The sequence below is a fragment of the Apus apus genome, chromosome 1 (assembly GCF_020740795.1).
Source record: "Apus apus isolate bApuApu2 chromosome 1, bApuApu2.pri.cur, whole genome shotgun sequence".
Lineage (NCBI taxonomy): Eukaryota > Metazoa > Chordata > Aves > Apodiformes > Apodidae > Apus > Apus apus.
In genome coordinates this window covers 28,648,231-28,675,394 of record NC_067282.1, presented here as the reverse complement: position 1 = coordinate 28,675,394, position 27,164 = coordinate 28,648,231, and the positions used below count along the sequence as shown (strand labels likewise).

General features: G+C 39.7%; 1 protein-coding gene across 7 annotated transcripts; it reads right to left on the bottom strand.

The window, feature by feature from the left end:
• Window positions 1-70: 70 nt before the first annotated feature.
• Window positions 71-27,009, bottom strand: RCBTB1 (RCC1 and BTB domain containing protein 1). 7 transcript variants are annotated; one of them, XM_051635038.1, is made up of 12 exons: window positions 26,927-27,009; window positions 20,617-20,787; window positions 19,641-19,791; window positions 19,009-19,175; window positions 14,400-14,558; window positions 13,215-13,322; window positions 12,180-12,322; window positions 9,051-9,241; window positions 5,575-5,701; window positions 4,914-5,065; window positions 4,107-4,237; window positions 71-1,019 (listed from the first exon to the last, which is right to left on the bottom strand). In XM_051635038.1, exons 2-12 carry the CDS (start codon window positions 20,758-20,760, stop codon window positions 879-881), a joined length of 1,614 nt encoding a protein of 537 aa, XP_051490998.1. In that variant the 5' UTR covers window positions 20,761-20,787; window positions 26,927-27,009; the 3' UTR covers window positions 71-878. The 7 variants fall into 7 exon arrangements, with proteins under 7 accessions (XP_051490998.1, XP_051490987.1, XP_051491007.1 ...); XM_051635027.1 differs by lacking the exon at window positions 26,927-27,009 and adding an exon at window positions 26,500-26,719; XM_051635047.1 differs by lacking the exon at window positions 26,927-27,009 and adding an exon at window positions 26,206-26,493.
• Between the last annotated feature and the right edge of the window lie 155 nt (window positions 27,010-27,164).

Sequence of the window (27,164 nt, the reverse complement as noted above, 5' to 3'; positions counted from 1 at the left end):
AATAAAACAAACGCTGTAGGTAACACAAAATCTTGCAATATTCTTCAAAGAAGTTAAGCTAATGAAGAGGTACAAAAAAGTTAATTTTATTACAGGTAGTTTAAATTTATACAACACCTAAATGCAAAACCCCCACTTTCAGAACAGTATCTCCCTCCCAAGGAAACCAATGTAATCTGAGCTGACCAAAGAGGGAATTAACCATTACAAATATTGCTTGAACAGATTCCACAAAGTACACATTACAACTTATATTAAGGTATGCCCAAATACAGAGATGTACTTCCAATTAGATTTGCTAGTTACCTCTTTCTTCAAGGTCACTTGCATAGGCTTTGAGGATGTATTTATTTGTGCACAATTTTCTAAGCACCTGATACATTTGGTTAATTACATACAGCAAATGGCAAATTCTTTTGCAATCATGCAAATGCAGTAAGAGATCTAGCCCTGCCATCTGCTTCTCTATAATCCCAGAAAGTTAATTATTTAAGTGACATAATTCAGTGGCTCAGGTCAGACTCTTCTCCAACCCCAAAAAGTAAATTGAAAATACTGACAGGTGGCGCTAGCGTGGAGATTTCCTAGGCTAGAAAGGCAAGTCCTTAACCCTGCTGATATCCTCTGCAGGAAACTGCAGCGTTTCCTCCTTCCTCCGAGATCTTCAGCTGGTTCCACCATCCCGGTTCGGTAACTGCAAGTGAATACTTGACATTTTACGACAGTTCGCTCTTGAGCGCAGCAAACATTTCACTGTGGCCTTTCACATCTTCTGGCACAAGAGACCAGCTAACACCTCGCCTTTACCTGTACAGTTATGACATCCTGCTTGAACTGCAAAGAAATCCCTACAAACACCTGTAACTTACAACCTCATTTCAGTTCTTAAAGGCTCCACATTTACTGGCTTTAGCAATGAATTCCTTTAGCAGGCGACCGTCCATTTGCCAAAATGCTGTAGTTTGTGTCACTTCTGTCAAATGATTGACACAAAACTTAAAGCAGAATTCCTCTAAGTCCTAAACAAACAAAACAAACAAACAAAAGGAAAAAAAAAAAAAAGAGGAAAAAAATCTTATTATTTTTGTTTCCATCCCAGAAAATTACATTCAGGCACAAATGCCTGTATATGCTTTATCTTTGCAGAGAATTAGACAAACACATTCACCCAGTGGTTCTCAATGTTTTCCCCCACATAGTCACTATGTAAATGCAACAGAAAGCAGTAATTCTACTCATATTACATGGTTACAAAGGGAGAAATAGCTATAATTTGGTTCTCACTGTACAGTTGCAGCCACACAAACCAGCTTTTCTGAGCAGTATACATTTTAAAAGTTTACCCACTTGGAAGTTTCATCATCGGCATTCAGTGACAGCTATTAAAAACCAATACGAACAGAGATCTTGGGGTAATGATATATCACCAAGACTGTGGATTTTAAAACTACAGCTCTTTTGTTCTGTAATATAAACTCATATCTACACATAAGGTTGCTTGACTTCCTGCTTAGTGAAGGGTGTCACTGAAGCCTTGAAGTCGCATGTCAGCAGGCTCAGTGCCAGCGTGTACCAACTGGACACTGACAGCACAGCTTGGGCAGAAGGCCTTTCTGTGCATTAGAAACAGACTCATGTTACAAAGTGCTTCACAGATGTCCCAAAAATTATTCAGAGGCAGGACTGTGGCACCACACAACACAGCAATTCTTGCAGAAAGTGGACTCTGGATATTTGAGTCTACTTGGAAGCGCTTTCCATTTTAAGGATTAGAAAAGCCTCACCAACCAACCATCATGTGGGTGAGAAAGGGTGTCTAAAAAACCAAGAGACAGGCGTTGTCGATACAAGGTTGATCACAGAACAATTCTCACTCAGATTATTTGTTTCCAACTCCTGAGCAGGAAATCTACTCTTTGTGGTGCACATCTATGCTGAAATAGGGAGGATGCTGCAGCCTCTACAAACCAGCAACTCCCCACCCTGCTCTAATTTCTGTATTAGAAGTTGGTAGAACCAGTACTTTATAGGTGAGAACACACCCTTCCTTAGCTGCTCAGCAGACTGGGTGCTGGGTAAGGCATAACTAATTTGCAGAGTTCTTTAAGCTACATGAGGTGTGAAAGACTGATTAATATTCACGTTTTCAATTGAGGGCAATACTGAAAGCTAGAGCAACTGCTGCCAGTGAGAGTCCTTGGCACAACAATAAATAAAACCCCAGACAGTCTGAAGCTGCAGATCTTGACTTGTGTGGCATCTTTGTGGCAACAAAAAAAGGCTTAATAGAACTGAACGCTGAGTGGGTTTTTCTTTTTTTTTTTTTTTCAAATAACAAAATGAATTAGCACTTTAAACAAAATTACATCATACACATTACAATATTTTGCACTGCTTTATTAAAAAAAAATCATATTCCAAGTCAATGCAACAGAAGCATACAATAAACAGAAATACTGTAGTATTAGTAAGTAACTTTGGAAAATTTAAAGTTCTGTATAAAAAAGGCTGGATTTCATTTGCAGATGGATGCACTCCCAGCAAACTGTAGTTACTATAGACTTAAGTGAATAAAGGCACAAGATACATCCAATGATTATTTTTAAAGCTACAATTAGAAGCCTGACCTGACCTAATTCTAGCCACTTCAATTCAGGCAATAATCACAATAAAGTATAGGGGAGTTTCATGTCATGAAGGTATTTTATATTAGCAAAGCAGCTTCTTTCAACTGTTGTCTTGCAGATGCACAGTCCCTTGAAGGAACTATATCACCCAAGCCATTTCAAGCCCCCATCTACCATTTCTGCATGTGAAAGCCACTTTTTACTAAAACCCAGTCCCTGTGTGTAACCCACTCCCTCCCTGATATAGCACTTAAGCCCACTGTTGTCACTTCACTTCTAACTTCATTCAGCTAGTGAGGTACAGCCAAGGCACAGTAAACAGATTTCTTCTATCCTTTACAAGCAGAATCAATCACATACTGAAGACTCATTCTGCAAAAAATCTTTTAAGACTAAAATATAGAAAACTTCCTATTTTCCATTAACTCACACCAAAGAGATCATTATTCACAGTACAGCTGAAGCCACAATTCAGACACTAACACAGCCCTTTGGGCAAGGTATATCAAACAAGCAACACTACAAAGCTCTGTAATAAATTAGGGTAACTGCATGCCAATTGCTGGATATTAAGTACAAGAAAAAGCAATGAGCTGATCTACTGAGTACCAGAATTGCTTTATAAGCATAAGTAGCAAGCGAAAAATGAACCAATCATGAAGTTGTAAACGTGATGCACAGATACTATGCCGAACACAGCCAAAGCGAGCCCAGGAATACTTCCTGATTAGTTCATGAAGCAGTATGTTAGTCATCTAGTAGTGAAGTCAGACAGTATGTAGGAGAGAAATTTTTCTACCCTTCCCCTCTTTTCACACACTGCTTTCTGTCTTCAAAGTTTACTAACTTCATAAAGCAGTTATCCTGCCATCTCATTAGTGTACTGTGGAGACTGAGTGTACCTAAACAAAACAAACAAAAAAGCACCCCACCAACCAACAAAACCCAACTGCACTCGCTCCCTAAACCTACCACCATAAACCACACACACCACACAACCTCACAAGTAAGTAATTTAAGGTTTACAAGATTGCTTTTCCTAATGTTATGGGTTCTACTTTACATTTAAACCCTTTCCTTGTTTCAGAGTTAAGTGCTTTCATCCTCAGAAATTTTTTGTTATTCCCCACCCCCAAAATAGTAAATCATGAAGCTTGGCACAGCATCGTAACATTTTACCATGAAACTGAGCAATACGAGCATTTACAGATACTGAGTCTCAGCTTGGGACTTAAGTCCTATATGCTTTAGATATCTGCATACCAGTTTGCCTTCCCAGTACTGGTTTATGGGGAAAAAAAAATAGATACATCTCTCAACAAAAATACAGCTTTGGTAAGTCCAAGATTCTCAAATTCTGAAACTGGCAAACAGCATTACATGATAGTGAGAGTTTATATGAAAATAACTGGTTGCTTTTCTCCATAGTTAGGTCAGAAAGCAACCACCCATTTAAGAGACTGAAGTTTAGAAGTTTACCTCTGCATCATATCTGACAGCAGCAGAGAGCAATGAAAATGCATTTTCCACAGTAATTCCTCTCTTGATAATGTGTTGACATAGTTTTTTCAGTCTGTTTTCACAGTACGAAGTAGCCAAATCCAAAAGCCCTGCAATTATAACATCACTGTGTTAGCCAGTTGTAACCATCTCTGCTCTTTCAACAACAGCTCATGCTCCTGGGGTACAGGCTGCATCTCTACTCTGTATGCAATGTTCTCTATGCCTACAACATGCTTTTTGCAAGTAGGTCACTACTCAGAAAAATGTATTTTACCATTACACAGGAAGAAAGGCCTTTTATTACCTCATGCCACAATCCTATTAAACTTTGTAAATATGCAGGCTGTTCCCCTGATTTGCATAGCTAACTGCTTGCGAGAGCGGAACTGTCACAAAACAGGCACCACAACACAAGCAAAGCCCTACCATTATTAAAACCTGTGCTTGAATTACAGCTTGCTCTTTGCTCTGCTGTTCAAGTTTCCCCTGGTTAGATCTACTGAGGTTCTTTCATATTATCCTAAACAATAACTGACTCAATTTAGTCAAATATGCAAGTATTTTAATGCAGAGAAATAGTTTCTCTCCCAACCTTGAAAAAACCGCTCATAGTTTATTTCTAAACATGCATCACTTTTGCTGTAGTAAGTTTGCTACAACAGTATTTTAAAGACAGCTTAATTTATCACCAGTGAAATGCTTTGTAGACTAGACTAGAATTGATTCTGCATCCCCTGTCTCAGTGGATGCTGCTTTGTAAGACAATTGGACTATAAGCAATACCTATTGCATCTTCAGGAGGAAGGTCAACACTGTCTGTGTACAAGTACTCAAGAAAGGCACGATACACAGGATAAGAAAACTGGTCTATTTCTATCACTTCCTTCATATCCTCATTCCAGTAGGACTGGAACATGGTTCTGAAGTGTTCACACCTAAGAGACAAAGACATCATCTGGAACACTATTATATGAACACATGAATGTTACATTACAGTCCCCCTAAAACACATATTTAGTGCACTCTGCAATATTCACACTATTTTACCACACCCCATCACAGACAGTGGTCCTCGTTTTGGTTCCTAACAGCGTGGCCATTGTTACCCTTGTGCATCAAGATAAAACTTATTTGATCTATGCTACAGAAACGTCTGTGTATACACTGCAAATCAGCCTAACTTCACAGAATATTTATTCTGGAAACAACAAGTAGGCTTAGGGAAAACTGAATATGGACCATTTTAAGACAGACCACTTCAAGGAGAGCTTTGATGCAACTCCTTTTATAATCACTTAATTTAAAATGATTATGGACACACAGATGCTGTAACTTTCAGGTTCAGGGGTCTCTTGCTACCCCTTACATTACTCTCCTCCCCCCTTAGATGCAATAGTAAGAGTTTATTCTATATAAAGAAAGAGCTGTGAAACATGACAACTACCTGATTTTCAAAACAGCTTTGTGGACATGGATGTATTTTCCATCCACACGAAATTTTAGGTCCGAGGTTTCTGGGCTGTCAAACTCTTTCTTCAGAGATTCTGCTACAGTTAAAAAGTCCTCATGCTCTACAGAAACAAGTTTAAAACAAACAAACCAAACATGTTAAGCATCTTAAACACAACACACACATCACTAACTACAGATAGCAGCTCAACAAAGAGCATGTCAAGGAAAACAGATCAGTATCAGGGCTTCACTGGCTTAAGTGGTGAAACAGGAAGAATGAATGAATCCAATACCAATTCCTGTTGGCAAGGACTGCTCCACAGCAGCTACTCGTAGCAGTGGTCAGAAGTTCCTGTTTCAGTTCATCACACAGAGGTAGAATAGCACCGAGTAAAGTACCTGGAGATCTTCCTTTCTCATTCTCCACCTGGCAACCACCCATGAAATTGCCAGCCTCCTGGCAGCTCAGCGCTCATGCTAGGTCAGCTCAGCTCTGCAGCCTGCAAACTGTTGGTAATGGGAGTCTACAGCACCACCTGCATCTCTCTTGAGACACAGTGTACAGTACTTCAGCCACACTGACATGGTGTGATCTGAGCATCAAGAGTAAGACAACATGTCATCACTTGACTACTTTTTTATGCTGGCAGTTTGGATGTATCTTGCAGGTTGTCTGTTAAGGTCTTTGTCAGGGCTCACTAACACGAACTATCACTGACACCAATATGTTCAGTTTATTAGCCAGTTATGACAACAGAAAATCCAAAAGCAGTGCTGCTGAAGAAGAGAGACAGTAGATACTGTGTTCTTGGTACAACCAAGCTGAGATACCATAGCTCTTTGACAGTTCTTTATATTAAGGCCTATAGCACTGGTCCCACAGAGGTGCCATTCTCTAATCATACAAGAGTTGAACCGTAAGTTAGTAAGGCTTGTGGTAAAGGAAGAAGTCTGAAGTCTTAGAAAACCTAATTTAACTCACTGTTTGAAGTTCTGTTGATGCATCTCGTGTTTTTCAAAACACATGGGTTCTAAGAAGTGAAGCATGGAAAAGAAAAATAACAGGATTTCAACTATAGTGGGATGTGGTCTGTCTCCTGTGTCACACAGGACTAGGTATTGTTCATCTACAATTCACAGATTGCTCTTCACTATTAGGGACAGCTAAATTAGTTGGTATTTAAAAAGAAAAACCGCTATATCAAACTGCTGTAACAGACAAGTCATGCTTGTGCCCCAAAAGACTCACTGACATGGATCACCCATGGAATCTGCATCTCATCAGAGTTAACTAAACCATGCTGCAAACCCTCTCCATTTACCCATGTGATTTTTTTCTAGGTCATCAGCTTAGCTTAAGCTATGCAGTAGATCAACTTTCACTCGAAATACCTTAAGTTCATTCCTCAATAAAGGCTGCAGATTTGTACTTCACCACAGCCAATCCTGAGAGACTGATTCATTTTTTTGGCAGAGCCATCATAACTGGAAGTAGAACAACCACCTTTATGCAGAGTTAGCTCTTGCTAAGGAAAACAAAACAAAACATAAAAAGGGAAAAGTTGGGTTTTTTCCCCAAAATCTGTATGAATAAAAAGAGGTGGGGAAGGAAAAAAAATGCATATGGAAAATGAAGATTTAAAATACCCCCCAAATTCAGGCTTTTGATACAAATACTCAGTAAGTAGAATTATCAGAGTAAGAGGGAAGAACCCACAAAGGCTAAGAGGAAGTAAAATACTGGGAATACTTCATAAAAATAAGGACTTGAAAGGTACTGAAGCTGGAGAGATGTCATTTAAACAGCCTTCACCATTAGCAAAAGTCAAAAGACCTGGACAACCACCAGACTTCTACAGAGGGCAAGACTAACACACATCCCAGAGGATTAGAGAATGGAGAAAGTGGGAAGTGGGATAAAACAAGACTTGGATTTACCCAAAAGCAGATCACTCCAAGCTAATCTTCTCTCTCTGTAGTACAACTATTCAGTTTTCCTCTATAGACGAGATGCTGTTATCTGGACCTCTATAAATGGGATAAGATGCTAAATGAGAAGTTAAAGATGGAGAAGCTGTGTTAGGACAAGCCACATGCAAAGATAACTTCTGAGTCTGAGAAAAGGTTTCTCAGGATGTGACCCCTCCAAAAAGCAATATTGTGCAGGGACTAACAAAATTAGGATCTGTTCTCAATGTAAAAAAGGATTACCTATCCTAAACAATCTTCAGAACTGAAGCAGCAGATCTAAGATGAAAACACCTTTACGTTTTCAAGGAAGTGCAAGCTCAGCACTTAAAAGCGTATTTGGGGTCAAGTAAGAATGAGCAGCATGTGAATCAAAGATAATTGAGAAGAAAGAATCATAGAATCATAGAATCATAGAATCCTAGGGGTTGGAAGGGACCTCGAAAGATCATCTAGTCCAACCCCCCCTGCCAGAGCAGGGTCACCTAGAGTACATCACATAGGAACGCATCCAGGTGGGTTTTGAATGTCTCCAGTGAAGGAGACTCCACAACCTCCCTGGGCAGCCTGTTCCAGTGCTCTGTCACTCTTACAGTAAAAAAATTTTTTCGGATATTCACCTTGAACCTCCTATGCTCCAATTTACACCCATTACCCCTTGTCCTATCACTGGTCATCACTGAGAAGAGCCTAACTCCATCTCCCTGACACTCACCCCTTACATATTTGTAAACATTGATGAGGTCACCCCTCAGCCTCCTCTTCTCCAAGCTAAAGAGACCCAGCCCCCTCAACCTTTCCTCATAAGGGAGATGTTCCACTCCCTTAATCATCTTAGTAGCTCTGCGCTGGCTTGGGCTTATTTGTTGGTTACAAACACTGCATGCCAAATTGTAATCCAAGGCAGTATAAGAAGAGAATTCAGAGAAAACAATTATATTAGGGTCTTGTAATACAGGGACTATTATTTACAAGTCTGCAGGTCTTTGGGGAAACTCAAACTAAATCGAGCTGAGATTCATTTCACAAAATGAAAACTTGGAATTCTGTTACTTTACTCTCCTAGCATGAAACATAGGACAGAGCTTCAATCGTTCATATTTATACTAGAACCGTAAGCACTAATGAGGGAAAACTAGACAACATATATAATTCAAAGGTGTTAGATACCAAAGTAACAAGTGTCAGCAGCAGTCTTCCAAGTAGCAATATACAAACTATACAAAGGTAGGAAATATGCAATATTCACAGTGCAATGGTAAAACAGTATTTTCCTCCAGATTCATGCTGGCAAACAATCTTGTTAAGCCCATTCTGGATCCTCAGCTGCTGACACAGACTGCTTTTTTCAGAAGAAAAAACCTAGCTACAAGAGGTTGTTTTAATTGCTGGTTCTCCTTGAAGCAGGAACCACCCCACCATGGAAGGGGTACCCTGTACTACTTGCTAGAAACGTGTACAGAGCACAGCAGTGGCTGTCAGACCGGAGCTTGTTCTCACCTACTGACAGAAGACGCCACATGACAGCAGGGGTAGCAAAGCAAGCAAACACATCGTCAGTGCAGGCAAAGTGAGTGAGGTGGGGAAGGATCACTGACTGCCCACGGCACTGGCCCCACATGTACACCTGGCCGCTCTGGGTCTTGGCAGCTGAGGTGTGAGCAGAGTGGCAGGCTGCAATCTCCACAACCCTGCAAACAGAAGAAAACTTGTAAGAATCAAGTGACTTTCCAAATGTCTCACCAAAATAACAGCCAACCAAATTGCATTCCTGTACTTCTTTCTTTGTCCTGCATGAATGCTTAAATGGATCAATATTTTTAAAACTGCAGTGACATTTTCAGATTGCTTGTAGATTTTACTGTAATCAGATATTGCCTTAATAATGTGATTCTCATCAGCTGACATTCCTCCTTTTCTTCCATAACTATGAGAAAGGAATGAAGCAAAACAAAGTTTGGTTTTTATCTCCTTTAAAAGCAACTAATATCAGACACTTATTCTCAAGAAGAAATGCTTATGGAGCTTACAAAACTTCCAGTTAGGCAGAAATGTCATACTACTAAGACTTTTGCAGAACAGTTTTCAGAACATCTTTCTAAGAGATTGTAAAAATTCTCCCATTTTGTGATAAAGGTCCTATGTATTTTTCAATTAATCTTTATTAAGAAACTGTTCTACCCTGCCTTTAATCTGTTTTTTTGTATGTAGACAGAGATCTGACCTACTGCCAGTATTTCTGACTTCTTATCTTTTGTTAGTTTCCTTTCCTCAACACTGACATTCAGCATGGAACATGGATAGTGCTTCACTGGAGGAGAGGTGAACAAACACACTTAACTTGAAGAGCTATGGGTGTTTTTCAAACAAAAGTATAAACCGTATTTCCACCCACTTCACACAGTTCTTAAAAATACCAGAGCTGCTGATGCACACTTCTCTATTCTATTCTCCCATTGCTCACAGAGTCCCCTATCTTGCTATCTGAACATTGCAAGAACTGAGAAGAATCACACTTCCATTAAAAAGGACCATAAGGATATTTTCCATGTTTCTATTCACACGATAAGGAAAAACTAGAGGAAGTTCCAGCGTTAGATCAAAATAAAAACTACGCTTTCCTGTTTTTTCTCCATGCTAAAAATGCATCAAAGGATTTCATGCTTTTGTGCCAGAAACAGACCAACTGGGACAAATAGATGTTTCCCAAGCAGTCTAAGAATATATATACAAAAATGTTTATTCCTTTACAGAACAATATCCATGAAGAGTTAGCATTTTTAGCAAAAAAAAACCACATTGTAAGTGCAAAAATTATTTCAAGGTTAAACACAGAAAGCATCTACAATTGCTTTCAGCATGTACATCAATGATTTCTGGTAGGTAAAAGACTAATGGGTTGTTTCACACCATTATCAGCTTACAAACCTGTATGCAAAATTGAGATCTTTCAGCTTCTCTACATGAGATATCATTAAGTAATTATTTTACAGAGAACTTCTTGTCCATCATGGCTATCTGCCTAAACTGCTTTCTTTTCCCAGCCTTTCTTTACCTAGCAGAACAAATTCTTAATTTTAGAGTAACTATAGTGTAATTAAGAAGCATGGCAGGACATGTACTGTAACACATGTACAGTACCCAAACAGTATGCTTACAGTGCACATACAGGATAACATGTTAAGCACATACATAACATACACATACCAAAAATCAGGAAGCTGACCTTCATGACTGTTCCTCCAAGCTAACACAAAATAAAGTCTAACATTTCCTTACAGGCTGTATGTGCAACATTAAGACAAAATCAAATGCCACCTCCTAAGGAACTGTCACCAGCATTACATATAAATGACAAAAGATTATACAAAATCCAGGAGAAAGAGTGCTTCATGAAAAATGACAGCTCATTCACTTACAGCACTGTTTCCATGGGAGCCAAGTCAAGCAAGATGAGTAAATTCAAGTGACTTACTCTCTCTTAGACTCCAAGCAGAAGCTCTATGATATTTTGACCCTCCTTTAGTCATTGAAAAAAAATGCCATTTTTATTATAATCCCATGCTTGAATTAAAATACAGCTCTAAATGCAAGAAATACCCTTAGTTCACTCAAGAAATAAATTGCTAAGAAAAAAAGTTGATCTGTTTACAAATATATGCATTTCTCTTACAGTGCTTTTTTTAACGAGTAGTATTTAATTCTGCTTCACTAGCGTCAGCTCCTTCACAGACAAGCTAGCCTCACCTCACTGGTTTTTGTTGTAATGGTTCCTTCCTTCTTTCCCCCAATCCATTTTTTAAGATCTTAAATATTCTCAGTACTGTGCAGCTTTTAATTTAATGTCAAGTGTGAGAAACAAGAAAAAATAGGGATGACTTCCCAGAAAGACAGTTCAGAAATGGAGCAGAAAAACCAACCACAAGTGTTTCCTAGTTAAGAGGAGATTACAAGGTAAGAGATTTACAGGTTGAGGGATTTACAGACTAAGAGGTTTCTGAACTGAGGTTCATTAATCTATAGGTACACACAGAGGGTGAGAGAATGGGACTGAGGTCCAAGTTTGCAGATGAACAGCAGAAAAGCCACCCCAAATATGAGGATAACACGGGTGATGAGTGAGGGTGGACAAGGATTGTGGTTATTTTATGAGTTTAGGCAACTAAGAAACTACAAACTAACAACTGATACCACTGAAAAAAGTGGTATCATCCACCCTTAGCTCTAGCAAACTTGCAGAGTTCTGTTTTCATAGTTGGCTACTGGCAGCCTCTCAGAAAATTGTTTTTTCCTCACATCACACTCAGTACAGCTTAAAAGCTTGGCTTATCAGTTTCATAGCTCCAAATTTTTAACCAAAGGAACCATATTTAGAACAGCCTAACACCTAGTCATTAGTTATCATTCAATATCGCATAAATACAAAGTATTTTTACTTTCAATAATCATTACAGATAGCAAAAAGCACTCAGTCCACAGTAAAGAGTAGGTTACCCTCCTTCCCTGTGCTTTTAACATGAGCAATAGAAAAACAATCCACCAAGCCTCATACATGCGTGCTTCCAGTGCTAGGGACAGCATAACACATGCTCAGATTTATCAATCCAGAAACAGCTTCAGCAAGATTACCTTTCTTTTTCCATCATGATCTGCACCGGGCTTAGCTGGTTACTTTTATTGCCAGTTCCCAGCTGCCCGTAAGTGTTAGCTCCCCAGGCATAGAGCAAACCCTCATCTGTTAGTGCTAGTGTGTGCGCATAGCCACAGGCAATCTGTAAGTAAATGTATAAGCATTACTACTGAACAAAACAGAGACAGAAACACAATTACCACACACATTACCTTAGTCTAGCTGATGTTAAATATCTCCAGCATTCTTCATTTAGCAGTACAATATATTACTTCTCAGTACTTAAAGCTAACACAAGAAATGTTAACTGTAGGTGCTGAGAATGTCCTAACTTCATTCATCTAGTTGGTTACTCTTAAAAAATTAGCTGCACTCTTGCAAGGTCTCCCTGGCTTTTACTTGCTTTCAGCTGCAGACTTGCCAGAAAAAACCCAATGAACTTCATAACCACATCTCGCAATTCTGAAATACCTTCAGATTGTGGTATTTTGAATACCATACAAACTATGAGAGTTCCAGTTCAATAGCTAACAACTGTTCAACCCAAGTTATCACATGAAACTTCACAGCACCCTACTGAAAACCCACTAAGTTAGATTTTTTACTTTTACTCCTTAGCTGAAAAAAAATTTAAAAAACAAAACCAAAAAAACCAAACCCCAACCACTAAACAATCAGCCCCCCACCCATGACTTCCCTTCCCTCTCCCCTCACTTCTGAAGAGCTAATTACAATATTAATGTAGAATCTAACTTAACATCTTGTTTATCTTCATTTCTTGTCTATGCCTATTGCATTTCATTCATTCAGCAATTTGTATCCACAGCATAATCTACTAGTAGTTACACTAGGTAATTTTAAATAATTCAAAAGTTACAAAAGGCCGTATTTTACAGCTTACTTGCATTTTCTAAGACTAATATAATTAATAGAAGCTAAGAAAATTCAGTATTTTAACTGTGAAAGCCATAAGCAGATGTAAGATTCCAAAGATACAGTTTTAGCAGATGCTAGAAACATGAAAGCAGACATACCTGGAGTATACACACACCATGTAAGGCTGCCACTCTGCATGGTGTTAGCTGATTGCCATTGTTCCCAAGGCCTAGCTGCCCATTGCCATTGTAACCCCAGCCATAAACCTGAATGCAAAAGGAAAACAAAATTAAGCCACTCCCCTGCAGAAGTACAAAACATGTAAGACTTAGTATCAAGTACAAGTCAGAAAAGTACTTCTTATTAAAAAACTGTATAGTATTTTAAGAGCAATATAGAAAACGCTGAATATATACTGCAATGACTTGACTGTATTCAATTTTTCAATCCTACATTTACCTTTTAAAGAAGCCTTCTAAAATAGATTTGTCTTTCAAGTACTAGGAATTTTGCAGTAAACTTCCTATACACCAAAACCTCTTCCACAGTGTCAACATTTTAGTTGGCTTTTATACCTTCCCTCCTTCCTTATTTCTTTTTTCCCCTATTTTTAAAGACAACAATAAATTAGTTATTCTGATCAGCTGATTAGCTATTAGATTAGTCTGAACTGAAGTCTCCAGTTTCACTCTAATTTTTCCTTTAGTTTTTCTATGGTAGACACATCAAGACAAAAGTATGTACTATGAAAGTTCATCTCAGTCTCAGGGACTTCTACAGTTCCTCCACTCACAAAGAAATGCTATGCTCCAGGCTTGGTGAAATGTAGTAAAATTGAGGCTACAGTTTATACCTAGAAGCAAGATAGCATTATAAACTTTTGTGAAACTGAGCAGTTGCACAATACTAGGGCAATTTTCAAAAGCCTGATTTAGTTTTGTTGCTGGCAATTAAGCAATGTGTTTAAGAACCAGGATTAGTCAGTGTATTCTTGCAGTAAGATTAACTATTTAATTGTGTATGCTTTCAAAAAATAGAATTGAGATATATGTTAAACAATCTATTGAAATAAAGAAGACACACGTTTAATACAAATGTTCAAATTCTTGTCGTTTCAGGCTTCTTTGCCCCAAGAAGGAATGCTTGATGTAAAGACAGCATCTCCAGCTAATTGCAGTTTTCCTTAAACCAGCCTCAGTGAAGTTATCAATATAATTCTACATTATTACATCAATACAACTCTGTAACTTGAGCAATCCACGTCAGCATTTCTTCATGTTCAGACATTTAACTTTGTAAGTTTGAGTAACAGGGAGAGAACACAAGAATGCAGCAATGCTTACCTCACCATTGTTTATTACAGCCATGGAGGAGGTCTGACCACAAGCAATGCCAACCACCATTTTACCCTGTAAACAGTTTGAAACTCTGCGAGGAGTTGGCTGGTTTGCTGTAGATCCAGATCCAACCTGACCACAGTTATTGTAGCCCCAAGCGTACAGCTGTCCATAAAAACAAACAAACACACACTTGCAGTTTAAGTCTTAATAACAGTAACAATAGTAATAAGCTATAATCTTACTGCAGTCAGAATCAGTTTGGGAAAATGATCCTATTTAATGAGTTAAAATACTTAAAATTAATTTTCAACAGCTGAAAATTATAAACAGTACTAGGATTGATCTAGCAAATATAAAAAGTGCACGTTTTTTAGCTTCTTCCTACAGAACCAGGACATCTGGCTACAGGTGGAAATAAAAGCAACGTTTCCATAGTAAATGTAAGACAAAGAAGATAGTGAGTGGATTGCCTCTGCATTTTCCTGATGTTGGAAAAAGGAATGCAAGCCAGAATATAATTTATTTCGCAGACAAGCTGAAGTCCCCAATTTCCAGCTATTCAGTTTTACTCACAGAACTCTAGAATAATCAGGTTATTGCTGGACACTCATCATACCTCTTCTGTATCTTTCAAGAGCTATGAAAGCAGATGTTTTGTTAGCCCATGTTTCACAGCAGCAAAAATCAATAACATTACCATAAAGCATCATCTCTGACAGTTAAAATTTGCCAGTGGCAAACAAATAATAATACAATAAAAAAATACTGGTTCGTTTCTTCTAGAAGTCCAGAAGACACGAAACTAATATGACATAAAATATATTTATAGTTTATTTTCAGTTCCTTCAGTTTTTATTATGTGCACACAGACAGTTCATTCTTTGGTGCTTCACCCAGTGAAAAAGTTTGTCCTTTCAGAAATACCAAACCACAGACATGCCAGCCAGTAAAAGCACATTGACAGAGAATCTAATGAAAAGTCTGCAGATCCCTTGGTGCCAGAAGCCACCTGTCTCCTCTGACACCAAACCAAAAATCAGACCTGAGAAACAAACACCTTTCCTACCACCAAAAAAACCCACCCAAAACCAACAAAAAGCCCCCCACACCAACAAAAAAAACCCAACAAATGAAACCACCAAAGACAAGAACAAAAAAAATCTTCCACCAACACAACCCATTTACCATGACTAATATGAAAAAAAAGAAAGTATTAGTCCTTTGCTTTTTGTTAGTTGTATTTTCTGGATCTTTGATTCCCACTGAGTATTTGATGATCTATAAAATGTCTTCATTTCAATAAAATTGAAAAAACAAAGAGCATCTCAGAAGGTAGATCAAAATGCCAAAGAGCTAATGATTTTCCTCTCACAGAAGCATGCATGTCTGCAGGCCTTGAGGTCTACCATTAAGATTTTTTTATTATTATTTGCACTGTATTAAAATTGCACTGAACCAACTGTACAAATCAATTATGCCAAGTATTTCCACAAATACTTCCAACTTCGATCAGTTTCTGAAACTCCAGCTATTTACAGCCAAATATTTCTGTAAATGAAACTCCATTTATTACATTTCATAGATTGATAGAACTATTCAGGTTGGAAAAGACCCTTGGGATCACCAAGTCCAACTATCATCCCTACTCTACAAAGTTCTCCCCTAAACCATATCCACCAACACCACATCCAAATGACCCTTAAACACCTCCAGGGATGGTGACTAAACCACCTCCCTGGGCAGCCTATTTCAGTGTCTGACCACTCATTCTGTGAAAACAATTTTTCCTAATGTCCAGTCTAAACCTGCCCTGTTGCAGCTTGAAGCCATTCACTCCTGTTCTGTTGCTAATGACCTGTGAGAAGAGACCAGCATCAACCTCTCTACAATGTCCTTTCAGGTAGTTGTAGAGACTGATGAGGTCTCCCCTTAGCCTCCTCTTCCTCAAACTAAACATTCCCAACTCCTTCAAGCATTCTTCATAAGATTGATTCTCTAGGCCCTTCATTCACCTGAACTGAGGTGCCCAAAACTGGACACAATGCTCCAGGAGTGGCCTCACCAGTGCTGAGGACAGGGGGACAATCACCTCTCTACTTCTGCTGGTCATACTGTTTCTAATACAAGCCAGGATGCCATTGGCTTTCTTGGCCACCTGGGCACACTGCTGGCTCATCTTCAGCCTCTTGTCAATGAGAACCCCCAGGTCCTTTTCTGCCAGACACTTTCCAGCCACACCTCCCCAAGCCTGGAGCGTTGCCTGGGGTTGTTGTGGCCCAAGTGCAGGACCTGGCACTTGGCCTTGCTGAAGCCCAGACCATTAACATTAGCCCAACAATCTAATCTATCCAAGTCTCTCTGTAGAGCCTCCCTGTCCTCATGCAGATCAACACTCCTGCCTAGCTTGGTGTCATCTGCAAACTTACTGATAATACACTCCATGTCCTTATCAAGATCATCAATAAAGATGTTAAACAGAAATGGTCCCAACACTGAGCCCTGAGGAACACCACTTGTGACCAGTGCCAGCTGGATTTGACTCCATTGACCACCAACCACTCTTTCAGCCCAACTGTCCAGCCAGTGCTTGATCCAACAGATCATGTGCTCATCCAGGCCACGAACAGCCAGGTTTTTAGTGAGAGTTCTATGGGGAACCGTGTCAAATGCTTTTTGGAGGTTCAGATAGGCAATATCCACAGCCTTCCCCTGATCCAATAGCCAGGTCATCAGGTTATAGAAGATCAGGTTCATCAGGCAGGACTTGCCTTTCATAAACCCATGCTGACTGGGCCTGATCCCCTGGTTGCCCTCAATATGTTTTCTAATGACACTCAAGATGATCTGCTCCATGACATTCTCTGGTACTGAGGTCAGACTGACAGGTCTATAGTTTCCTGGATCCTCCTTTCTACCTTTCTTATAGATGGGTGTTACATTTGCTACCTCCCAGTCCATTGGCACCTCCCCAGTTAGCCAGGACTTCAGGTTAATAATGGAAAGTGGCTTGGTGATCACATCTGCCAACTCTTTCAGCACCCTAGGATGGAACCCATCCGGTCCCATAGACTTGTGTGCATCTAAGTGGTGTAGCAGGTCTCTGACCACTTCCTCTTTCATTGTGATGACGTCATTCTGCATCTCCTGTTTCCCAGCTCATGAGGCTGTGTATCCATGGAACAGCTAGTTCCACTGCTAAAGACTGAGACAAAGTAGGTGTTGAGCACCTCAGCCTTTTCCTCATTCTTTATTACTAAGATTCCCTTTGCATCCAATAAAGGATGGAGATTTTCCCTAATCCTCCTTTTGCTGTTAGTGAACTTATAGAAACATTTTTTATTACCCCTAACAGCTGTAACTAGTTTGAGCTCTAGCTTTCACTGCTTTCAGTATAATCTGTTATGGTACAGATAAAACCTCAGAGCACAAACAGACTAAACTACTTCACAGGTACGTTAGGGATGGATTTATAGCACATTAACTATCCACAATGGTATGTGAGCTGCAAATACCAACTCTATGGTAAACACAAAGCAACTTCCTCTCCTCCATTGAGATTTCAAGCATGTTACATTTATTACAAGAGACAGCAGGGCCATCACAGGCAGCTACTACACATCAGCTGGCACCACTAGTTTAACTCATGCATGAACACCCTTGCCTTCCAGCATGCACACCAAACTGTATAATTTAACCAAGTCCAACAGGACAACATGAAGCTCTATTTTAAGTACAGCTGCTCCTTTCAGAGATTCAACAAAGACCACTTAATTTAACACTACCCTCAAAGTAACAATTTGCTATTCTGTATTACTATTGCATTGTCCCTCCATCCAGAACCATAATACAGACCTGCTCAGATTACCAGGATGGGAAGAACTGTAGTTTCCATTTTCATTGTTAGGAAGGTTTTAAAAGAACTCTTCTTTTATTAATGCAGAGCTGAAGCCAGGCTGTCATGCAGTAACATGTAAGTCAAATCAGAGACACACACATACGTCAAATCTGACTAACTGGAAACTAATTGTATGCATTTCCTATGACACATGGCCTTAAGGCATGTAAGCAAATAGTATAAAGCAGCTCAGGATATAAATTAAGTGCTTTTCATTAGCTACACACAAAGGTATTCAGAGGTGTGCAGAGCAACATTCTTTTACAGTACCAGTGTGAAAACCACCTAGACCACAAGAAACACACAAACAACTCAATATACCCCTTAAAAAACAGAACTACAACCAAATAACAATTTTACATTTTGCCCCTTACAAATGATTCTTTCACCTCTTAAGTGGCACGCATTTCTGGTCTCATCCCTGGGGAGTATGTAAAAAATGAAAGAGACAAACATTTACTAGACTTTAATTTCCCTGTTTTTGTGGTTGAGTTGGAGTTTCTGTGTTGGGGTTTGTGAGTAGGGCTTGGGGTTGTTGGGTTTTTTTGAGTTGTTCTGAAGTCTGCTCTGAAGAAAAGATACCCTAGTTTGAGGCTGCAGGAGAAAAGGTTTTGATGTAACTACACTGTAGAGAAGGAGAGAAACTCAGACTGCAAGGTCACCTGCACTATTCCCTTCAAGAACGAGATTAAGAGATTTGAACAGGTTTCAACTTACATCCCCATCAAACGACAGCGCCATGGAATGATGAGAGCCACAAGCCACTTCCACCACTTTCTTTATTAACAGATTTGTGCAAACTTGAATAGGAGTAATGCCCTGATTGGTTGTGCCATTCCCAAGCTGGCTGTAACCATTATGTCCCCAAGCATAGACTTCACCATCTGCAAAAAAAATTTGTTTATCATAATAGCCACCAAAAATTCCAAGGAAGATAGAATTCTAAGAAATTAAAAATGCTACCATGAAAGAGAAAGGACATTAGCAAATAGTGAAATTATTACAAGAATCATCAGTATATTTAAAAAAATACATACTTTGCATACAACTATTATATATATATATATATCACAGTATAATTGTGGAAATACATGAATGTGCACAGGTTAAGACTGAGCATGTCATAAATGACAGTAAAACTCTACAGTTGCAACAGAACCGAAATGTAACAGAAACTTACTTTATCGATTACAGAGTACATTTAGTTACAATTAAGACCAACAAGAACCCCTAAGTGTACATTACCCAGTTAACAAGTTAATACAATTACACTTCAATCCATTCTTGTTAAAGGCAATTGGAACTTACAATCTGTAACTTGTGTTTCTATACTACATGTTATTTTCTACCTTCAGTGCAAATTACAACATGGGGTCCACTTCCATAACTGAGACTGGAAACCTTCTTTCCACATAAGGCTTCTAATTTCTTTGGTACTATTGTACTCTGATTATCTCCAGTTCCCAAACAATTACTGCAATTCAGTCCAAAAACAAACACCTGAAAAACAGAAATACATTTTGAATTATTTATACTCGGGTATGCACCGATGTGGTAATATCCGGGTCTTCATAAAGCCAGTCAGAATCTTGCCACAGACTCTTGAGGACTGGAGACTTCCCTCATGGAAATTAGTAAGCTCAAGAGTCAGGATCGGGACACTCTGGAATTTAACTGATGAGTCTGAACACTTTGGATCCATGCACGCCTGAAAGCTAGGCTTCTCATTTGCAGGAACTGTACTATAAAATGTATTAAACTGTGAAAGTGGAAGACACTTTCTTTTAAAAGGAGTTTGTAAAGATCAGCCACAACTGGGAAGCTCATCCTACTGGCACCTTTAACAGGACTTAGGGGGGGAATCCTACTCTATCCAGTCTCACAAGAAACCTTCCCCCTAATATATCCCAGAACAGCTGGTTTGCTTTCTTTCAGCAGCACAATGCTAGCTCACATTGAGTTTCTGAATCATTAAAATCCACAGATGATCTGCTCTGTTGTTACTTAGCAAGCCATAACTTCATTTTATATCTTCACAGTTGGAGTGCTTACACTTAATTTCATACTACCACATCTTTTGAATTCTGACTGTCTTCAGAAATGCATGTACTCCATCCCATATTTCTTCATTTGTAAATTTTTTTATTACTCCATCTATATTGTTCCTATGCAAGACTAAATGAATAATTAGAAGGTACATCCAGCATGTTTTGAAATATACAAACTTCACACAACACATCTAAGAAACTATTAATTTGCAGGTATTTAATGGACTCTGGAAAAAATTAACTGTGGATTATGTGTTCCAATTTATTACAGCCTTACCTCATCGTTGTGTGTTATGTATATAGCTTCGTTGGCTGATGTACCAAATACACATGCTTTCCGAATAGATGCTATTTCTTGAGGTGAGAGTAAAGTAAATATTGGCCACTTTCCTACATCCACCATGATGCTGCTGTGTGTCATGATGTTTTGATTAGTAAGATGACATTGCTGTAACAAAAATAAAAGATTATTAAAAGGTGTACTTTTGCACTTCCATCAAAAGGCAATAAAATAATTTCCTTTAAAGGAAAGACACGTGTTATGTATAACATTTTATTCTATATGAAATATGTAATTGTATTTCCATATAGAAAGGTGAACAAATAGCAAGTCACTGGTAGGACACAGGAAGAACAGAACTTTTATTAACAGGACATTTATGTAAACCATATTCAGTCCATCTGAACATCTGCTATTCTACAAGAAAGTTTGTTAAAAGGTTATGATCTAGGAAACAGCCACTGATAGCAGAGTAATTTCTAAGGGCATCTTCAGGGGGACTCTCAGTTTAAAATCTCATTTACAAAATTTTCGCCTGTGGAATTTTTTTGTAGTCTTACAACTTGTATGTGCCGTATAAGCAAGCTGTAGATGTATATGTGAATCCTGCAAATAAAAATAAAGCTGGGGCTGTTGACCACATGACCCAAATTTGCCATGTCTTGTGTCATCAAAAGCCGTTACTATGTTCAAGGACTATTTGTGAGAGCACAAAAGTATGAGATAAACTAATGACTTTGTATAATTGAGCAGTAAAATACATCAGAGAAAAGTGATTAAGTGAAATTGTCATAATCTGTTACTTAGTAATAAGCTGAACCACATCAAAAGCTGGCAATACAACTGGCTACAGACACCATCTGGCAAAGAACACAGATGTTTACAATCCATCCTTCCACAATGCTCCTTCTTCCCAGTTTCCTCAGGGCAACTGCACCAGCTCAAGGCCAAAGCTGATAGTCAACACAAACCTAGAGAGCTCATTTAGACCTTCAGGCCTGCACAGAAAAATTTTAACATGGCTCACGCTCCGGAGGAACTCTGCCAACTGACAAGCTAGGATCCATGCTCAGGGGTCTCAACAAGTTTTGTGAAATCTGGAAGCACTATGTGGAGAATTCTACAGAATGTCAGTGACATAATACAAATCACAATAAACTATTTTAAAAAAGGCAGGTACACAACCATTAAAATAATAAAAAAAATAAAAAAAATAAGAAGTTTCTATCCAGATTACATCCTCTCATCCTTTCCTTTTCCTTTGTTTGCTCCAGTCCTACACCAGCCCCCTATTCTTTGCTCTGCTGCTTTCAAGTGAGGCTGCTTCTTGATGATGCATGGGTATCAGATATGGACAACAGTGACAACACAAGAGAGTCTTTCCTTTGTTTCTGATACTTGGTTCTCAAAACCGTGCTGACAACCAAGACAGTTTCAGAAAGCTATTCAAGACCAGCAGCCAAACCTAAAATACAGGCTGCTTAGTACAGATGTTTTTTAGAAGGAGGAGGTTTATTACTATTATTTTTTAAGCTTGAGAAATGCTGAGGTCACAGTGGAAATATGTCTAGAAAAAAAAAATCTCACCCAAACAAAAAAAAGACTTCTTCCCTTATCAATTTTGTAATCTTGCTCCAACAAACCCAGCTCTGCTCTATAGGCACCTCTCTGACTAAGAGCCTGACATCACTCTACATTTCACCTTTGAAGCAGGTCTTGACAACATCTGAAGTTTCCAGATGGCACATTTGTAATACATGTATTTGTAGAACAGCTTTTGGAAGTCTACCCATTGTCCACACCACAGCACATTCTCCACAGCTAAACAGATTTTAATGCATTTAAGCCTTCTTAATTTCTAGTCCAGTTACAAACTCAGGCTAGTTAGCTGCTAAGATCTGCTACCTCACTTTAGAAAATCTTTTAACATATGACACTATCAATCAAGTAAAAGGAGACAGTGATGAGTTGTTCTCTTGAGAAGACCAACTAATTCTTCCTTCTGACTTTACCTATTTAATTTTCCCCACATAATATACAATGGTGGGACCAAAACATGTAATAAACTGCACATTCATAAAAGTATTTTCTTCACTGAAGTTCTTTTCAACACATCCTGTCAATTTAAGACACAGAGATAAGAAGTTATTTTGATGGAAAATGTCCTAGTAAATTTACAAGTTTTACTGCACCCTGAAAACCTATTCCACTCTAAAAGTAACCAGTTTAAGATATGCTACTTTACCTCTCCTTTTCTGATCTTCTCTAGTCCTCATTCCTCCTGGCTTGTTTTCCACTACCACATGACTCAACTAACCACTCCTCTTTGACAAAACTTGTGCAAGTTACACTCCTCAAAGCTCAAATACCTCAACTGGGTATCTTGTCAGACAAACTAATACAAGTAGACAAAAGTTTTCATGCTCACAACACTCCCAATTGAAGACATGAGCAATGAACTCCATTCCACAGATTAGGAACCCTACAATTTTTGACAGGTGTAACACTGCTTTATCTAAAGCAATGCTGCGTTTTTAGTTTCAACTGTTCCTATAATCTTACAAAATTATTTCAAGGATTTTCCCTAAAAGGCTTTTAATGACAACTCATCTGAATCTTAAAGTTTCTCCAGGTTTAGAAAGCAATAAATGTTCACAAAAATACTTAAAACCAAAACAAATCAATCAACATAAAATATCTCTTGCCTTTTTCATAATATGTACTCTTTCTCAGCAAACACAACCTCTTCCTCTCCTCTGGAAGTACTAACTATTGTCCTTAAATGCTGCCATTTGCTGGAGTATCTATCATCACTCAGCCACGATATTTTTGCAGTAGCAACAGCAGCTATTCTTGTTTATGCTTATATGTAAATGTGTGAAGTAACACACAAACCTGAAAGTTCTGGAGCTTATACACAGACTACTGTTTCTTAGCACTAACCGTGCATAGAAAGCTGTGGTACTTATTCCCCATTGTCCACAGAAAATAAATGCAATATTGTGACTGACCTCTTACATCAATCTCACTCAAACTTCATCCTTGCACATTTGTCTGAACGTGGAGGGGGAAGGTGTGTGCAGAGTTTCTTCTGGACAATCCTTGCTATGAAAGGCTGATCTAGGAGACTTCACTCATGTCACTGCAAGCAGTGGCACAAACACTGTGTCCTTCACTCACCCTTCCTGTACTGCATTAATAAGAAAGCTAAGATTATTGTTTACTTCTGATAACCATGTAGATGCCTGGACTCCATTACATTACCTACTATACAACAACTAAATCTTAACTGAAAGTTTGTAAGTGCAATGTAGTAGTAAATGTACCAGACTGAGTCAAAAGTAATGAAGCCATTTTAATCTGTATGCAAATAGCTGCCTCAATATATTAGCTCTCAAGCTATTGTTTAGATTCTGTACGCAGCATGGCAGCAGCAGTTCTAAGGAATATCTGTTATGTATCAACATCTAGCTTTTTATTTAATCGCAATTAAAAGCCTTAAGAGTACAAAAGTCATAAGCTTAAACCTGGTGCTCTAATAGATAGCTGCTTTTAGCGAGACTGTGTGTCACTGCATTTAACCGTCTTTTAATATCTGCTGTATGATCAGTGATAAACAACTCTACACCCCAGACCTTTATTTCTACCGCAGAACTAACCGGCAGAGGGAGCTTGTATCAACAATACCTCTTCTAACTGCTTTGACATCTTTGAAGTTATCCAACAATATCGGTATACAAACAGGAACAGAAACAAAGATGACTGAATTTCACTGGGGCTAAAAATAAGCAAGAAAGGATGACCTGTAGAGAAGGAAACGGAACCGGCCACATACTGTGATAAAAAGAAACTGAACTCAGAGCGGTCACTTATCACGGAAAAAAATCTAGATCTGCTCACAATCACAAACCCCCACATTCTTTCAGAGACATAAGCCCTTCAAAAATTCTATGCTAAACTGCTGGCTACGCATTCAACTTCTCACTGGTTTGCATTCTAAACAAACAGTGCAGGCTGATTCTCGGTGATACGTGTAGGCAAACCTCAGTCCCTGCCTTAAAAAAAAAAAAAAAAAAAGGGCAGTGTTTACAAAATATTTTATTAAATTGCTTTAGATAAAGTTTTACAGAGTTTATAGTTCAGCTACACAAATCCATGCTGGAGAGAACAATGGCCTAATACAACATCCTACCAGGAAAACAGTACCAATTGTCATTGCAACAAAAAGCTATAGTTAAATCCTCAAATATTATCCCCTTATTTGTAAAGAGTATTTGGACACAATTGCATGTCTGTTTCACTCCTTCCTCAGGCTCCAACGCTGCAGTTTATTCTAGCTGGGCAAACTTATTCTTGCACAGAAAGAAACTGCATGCTCAGGCCTTCATTTCTCCTGACTGCCTACGGGAATTGTCTACAGCTGTGAGAACACAAAAGCAGGGGTATCTGGCTTTAGAACAACATGAAATAACTGGCACACTTGATCCTCACACAAGAAAAAGTAAAATCATAACACCAGTCTTCCACACGTTTTCTCCAGTCTGTTTGTTTTTCAATCTGACACTTGAGTATTGAGAAAGAACAGAGAAACAACACATATTACTGGCATTAATCACGTGTGAAGGAAGTGATCTTTGTGCAGCTTTCTCCCTGACAACAAAAAGATACTGCACTCGCTGAAATCACGCGCCTTAACTTACTTGCCCTAGACCTTACATAAGGCAAGATTTCTATGACAAAATCTGTGTGTTCAAACTGCTGCATGATTTATTTTTGGATGCCTTTTATGAAAAATCCAGGGAAAGAAAAGCCTGCAGATCTAAGAACTGACAACCAGACCTACTATTTGCTTTGAGTAACTAGCTGAAAGATACACAAGCAAGCAAAAAAACACTAAGTACATTAATATTATTGAACATAAGACTGTTTCAGGCATAGGAAAAAAAACATTAGTAGGATGACAGTTGTCCACCCACCATAACAAAACTGCAATTACAATATGCCTTCTTAGTTTTGTTTATGCTGAGCCATTACTGCAACTTACTTAAGTCGTTCACTCAGGACAAGACAGTAACTGTATTTAATACAGCAATAAGCTTTACCTATAAGAAATACCTATCTTCCAATCTGGTGTACAGAGAGATAAGCGTTCAAAGGAAATAACTCCTGTTAAGGCTCTAAAGAATTATTGCATCTTCCTAAAAAAACCTGCTCCAAACACATTTCCATTAATAATGTTTAGCATCATTTTCTCATCATCCCACCCCTGCTTTATACAACTTAAGTCCATTTTACCTTTTGTCAGTAGAAAACACGCTTTCCAAAAGAGATCACTTCAACTACCTAAGTTAGAACTCTACAAGTTCCTTTCAAAAGTTAATGTTCCTTTAATGTTTAATTTAGAAGATCTGTATTAAAAACTGAAGAAACACTAATTATTTATATAAAACTCGGTTAGGGGGGAAAAAAAAACAACACTGTTGAGAGCCCCGCTTTTTCAGCAAGCTAGATCTCAGCCTTCAGGAAGCAGACAACAAAGGGAAGGATGAACTGACACACCATGAACCAGAAAAAAAAACCAAAAACCTGTAAGGACTTACTGTGAGCTACGCCAAGCAGGAAGAGAGACTTTCAGAGAGCTGTGCGGGAGAAACTCACAGGCGGACCAAGCTAAAGCTCCGCCAATCCACTCGGATGAGAGCGGCTAACCAAGCGTCATTTGCGCGAGGAGGAGGACCCCATCCTCCTCCGGATGGCTGTCACCAGCCTCACAGACCCCCACCGAGGTCTCCGCGGTGCTCCCCACCGCCGCAGCCCTCACAGCGCCCTGAGGGAACGACGAGGTGCCGACGGCGGGGCCCGGCGCCCGCAGATCCTTACCCGGCGCTTGCGACAGCCCCCGGCGGGCTCCCAGCGGCCCCTCCGCTTGGCGGGCCGGGCGCCCCGGCTGCCTCCGAGGAGCCTCCGAGGAGCCTCCGAGGTGCCCGGGCGCCGGGGCGAGCGGCCCCGCCGCAGCCGCAGCCGCCCCCCTCCCGCAAGACCGTTAGGGCCGTTAGCGCCGGCCCCGCCGCGCGCGCCGCACGTCCGGGGGTGCGCAGCGCGTGACGGCGGCGGGGCGGGGCGTCACGTGACGCCACGCTCAGGGTCGGGGGGGGGTCTCCCCTCCCCGCCCCCCCCCCCGGGCCGTGGGGCCTGTTGGGCCTCCTGGGCCTCCTGCCGGCGCTTCTTTCCGTTCCCGGGTGTTTTAGTTGTTAAAACTCCGCATGGACATAACCGCGTCTCTTTAAAGCCCCCTCCGTGTCCGCACCTGCAGGTCGAGCAGGCAGCAGCTGTGAGGGAGGGCCGAGGAAAGGGAAGAGGGGAGGCCGGCCGGCCCTCCCGAGAGAGCTCTTCTGTTACGGCGAAGCTGTTGCCGGGAGACGGGTTTTAAAAAGGCAAAAGAAAAATCGGTTTCAGTGCCCAGGGCTCAAGCGCGGATGGGTTGCTCTGAGGGGAAACCGGCGATGCTGAAGAAGTCCCGCTGTGGAAGCCGAGGCAAGGCAAGC

Coding starts and splice junctions, on each gene's coding strand:
- RCBTB1 (XM_051635038.1), bottom strand. CDS start 20,760: ATGACACACAGCAGCATCATGGTGGATGTAGGAAAGTGGCCAATATTT. Junction 12,323..13,214: donor ATGGTGTGTGTATACTCCAG/GTATGTCTGCTT, acceptor ATTTACTTACAG/ATTGCCTGTGGCTATGCGCA. Junction 5,702..9,050: donor GTGGCGTCTTCTGTCAGTAG/GTGAGAACAAGC, acceptor TTGTTTCTGTAG/AGCATGAGGACTTTTTAACT.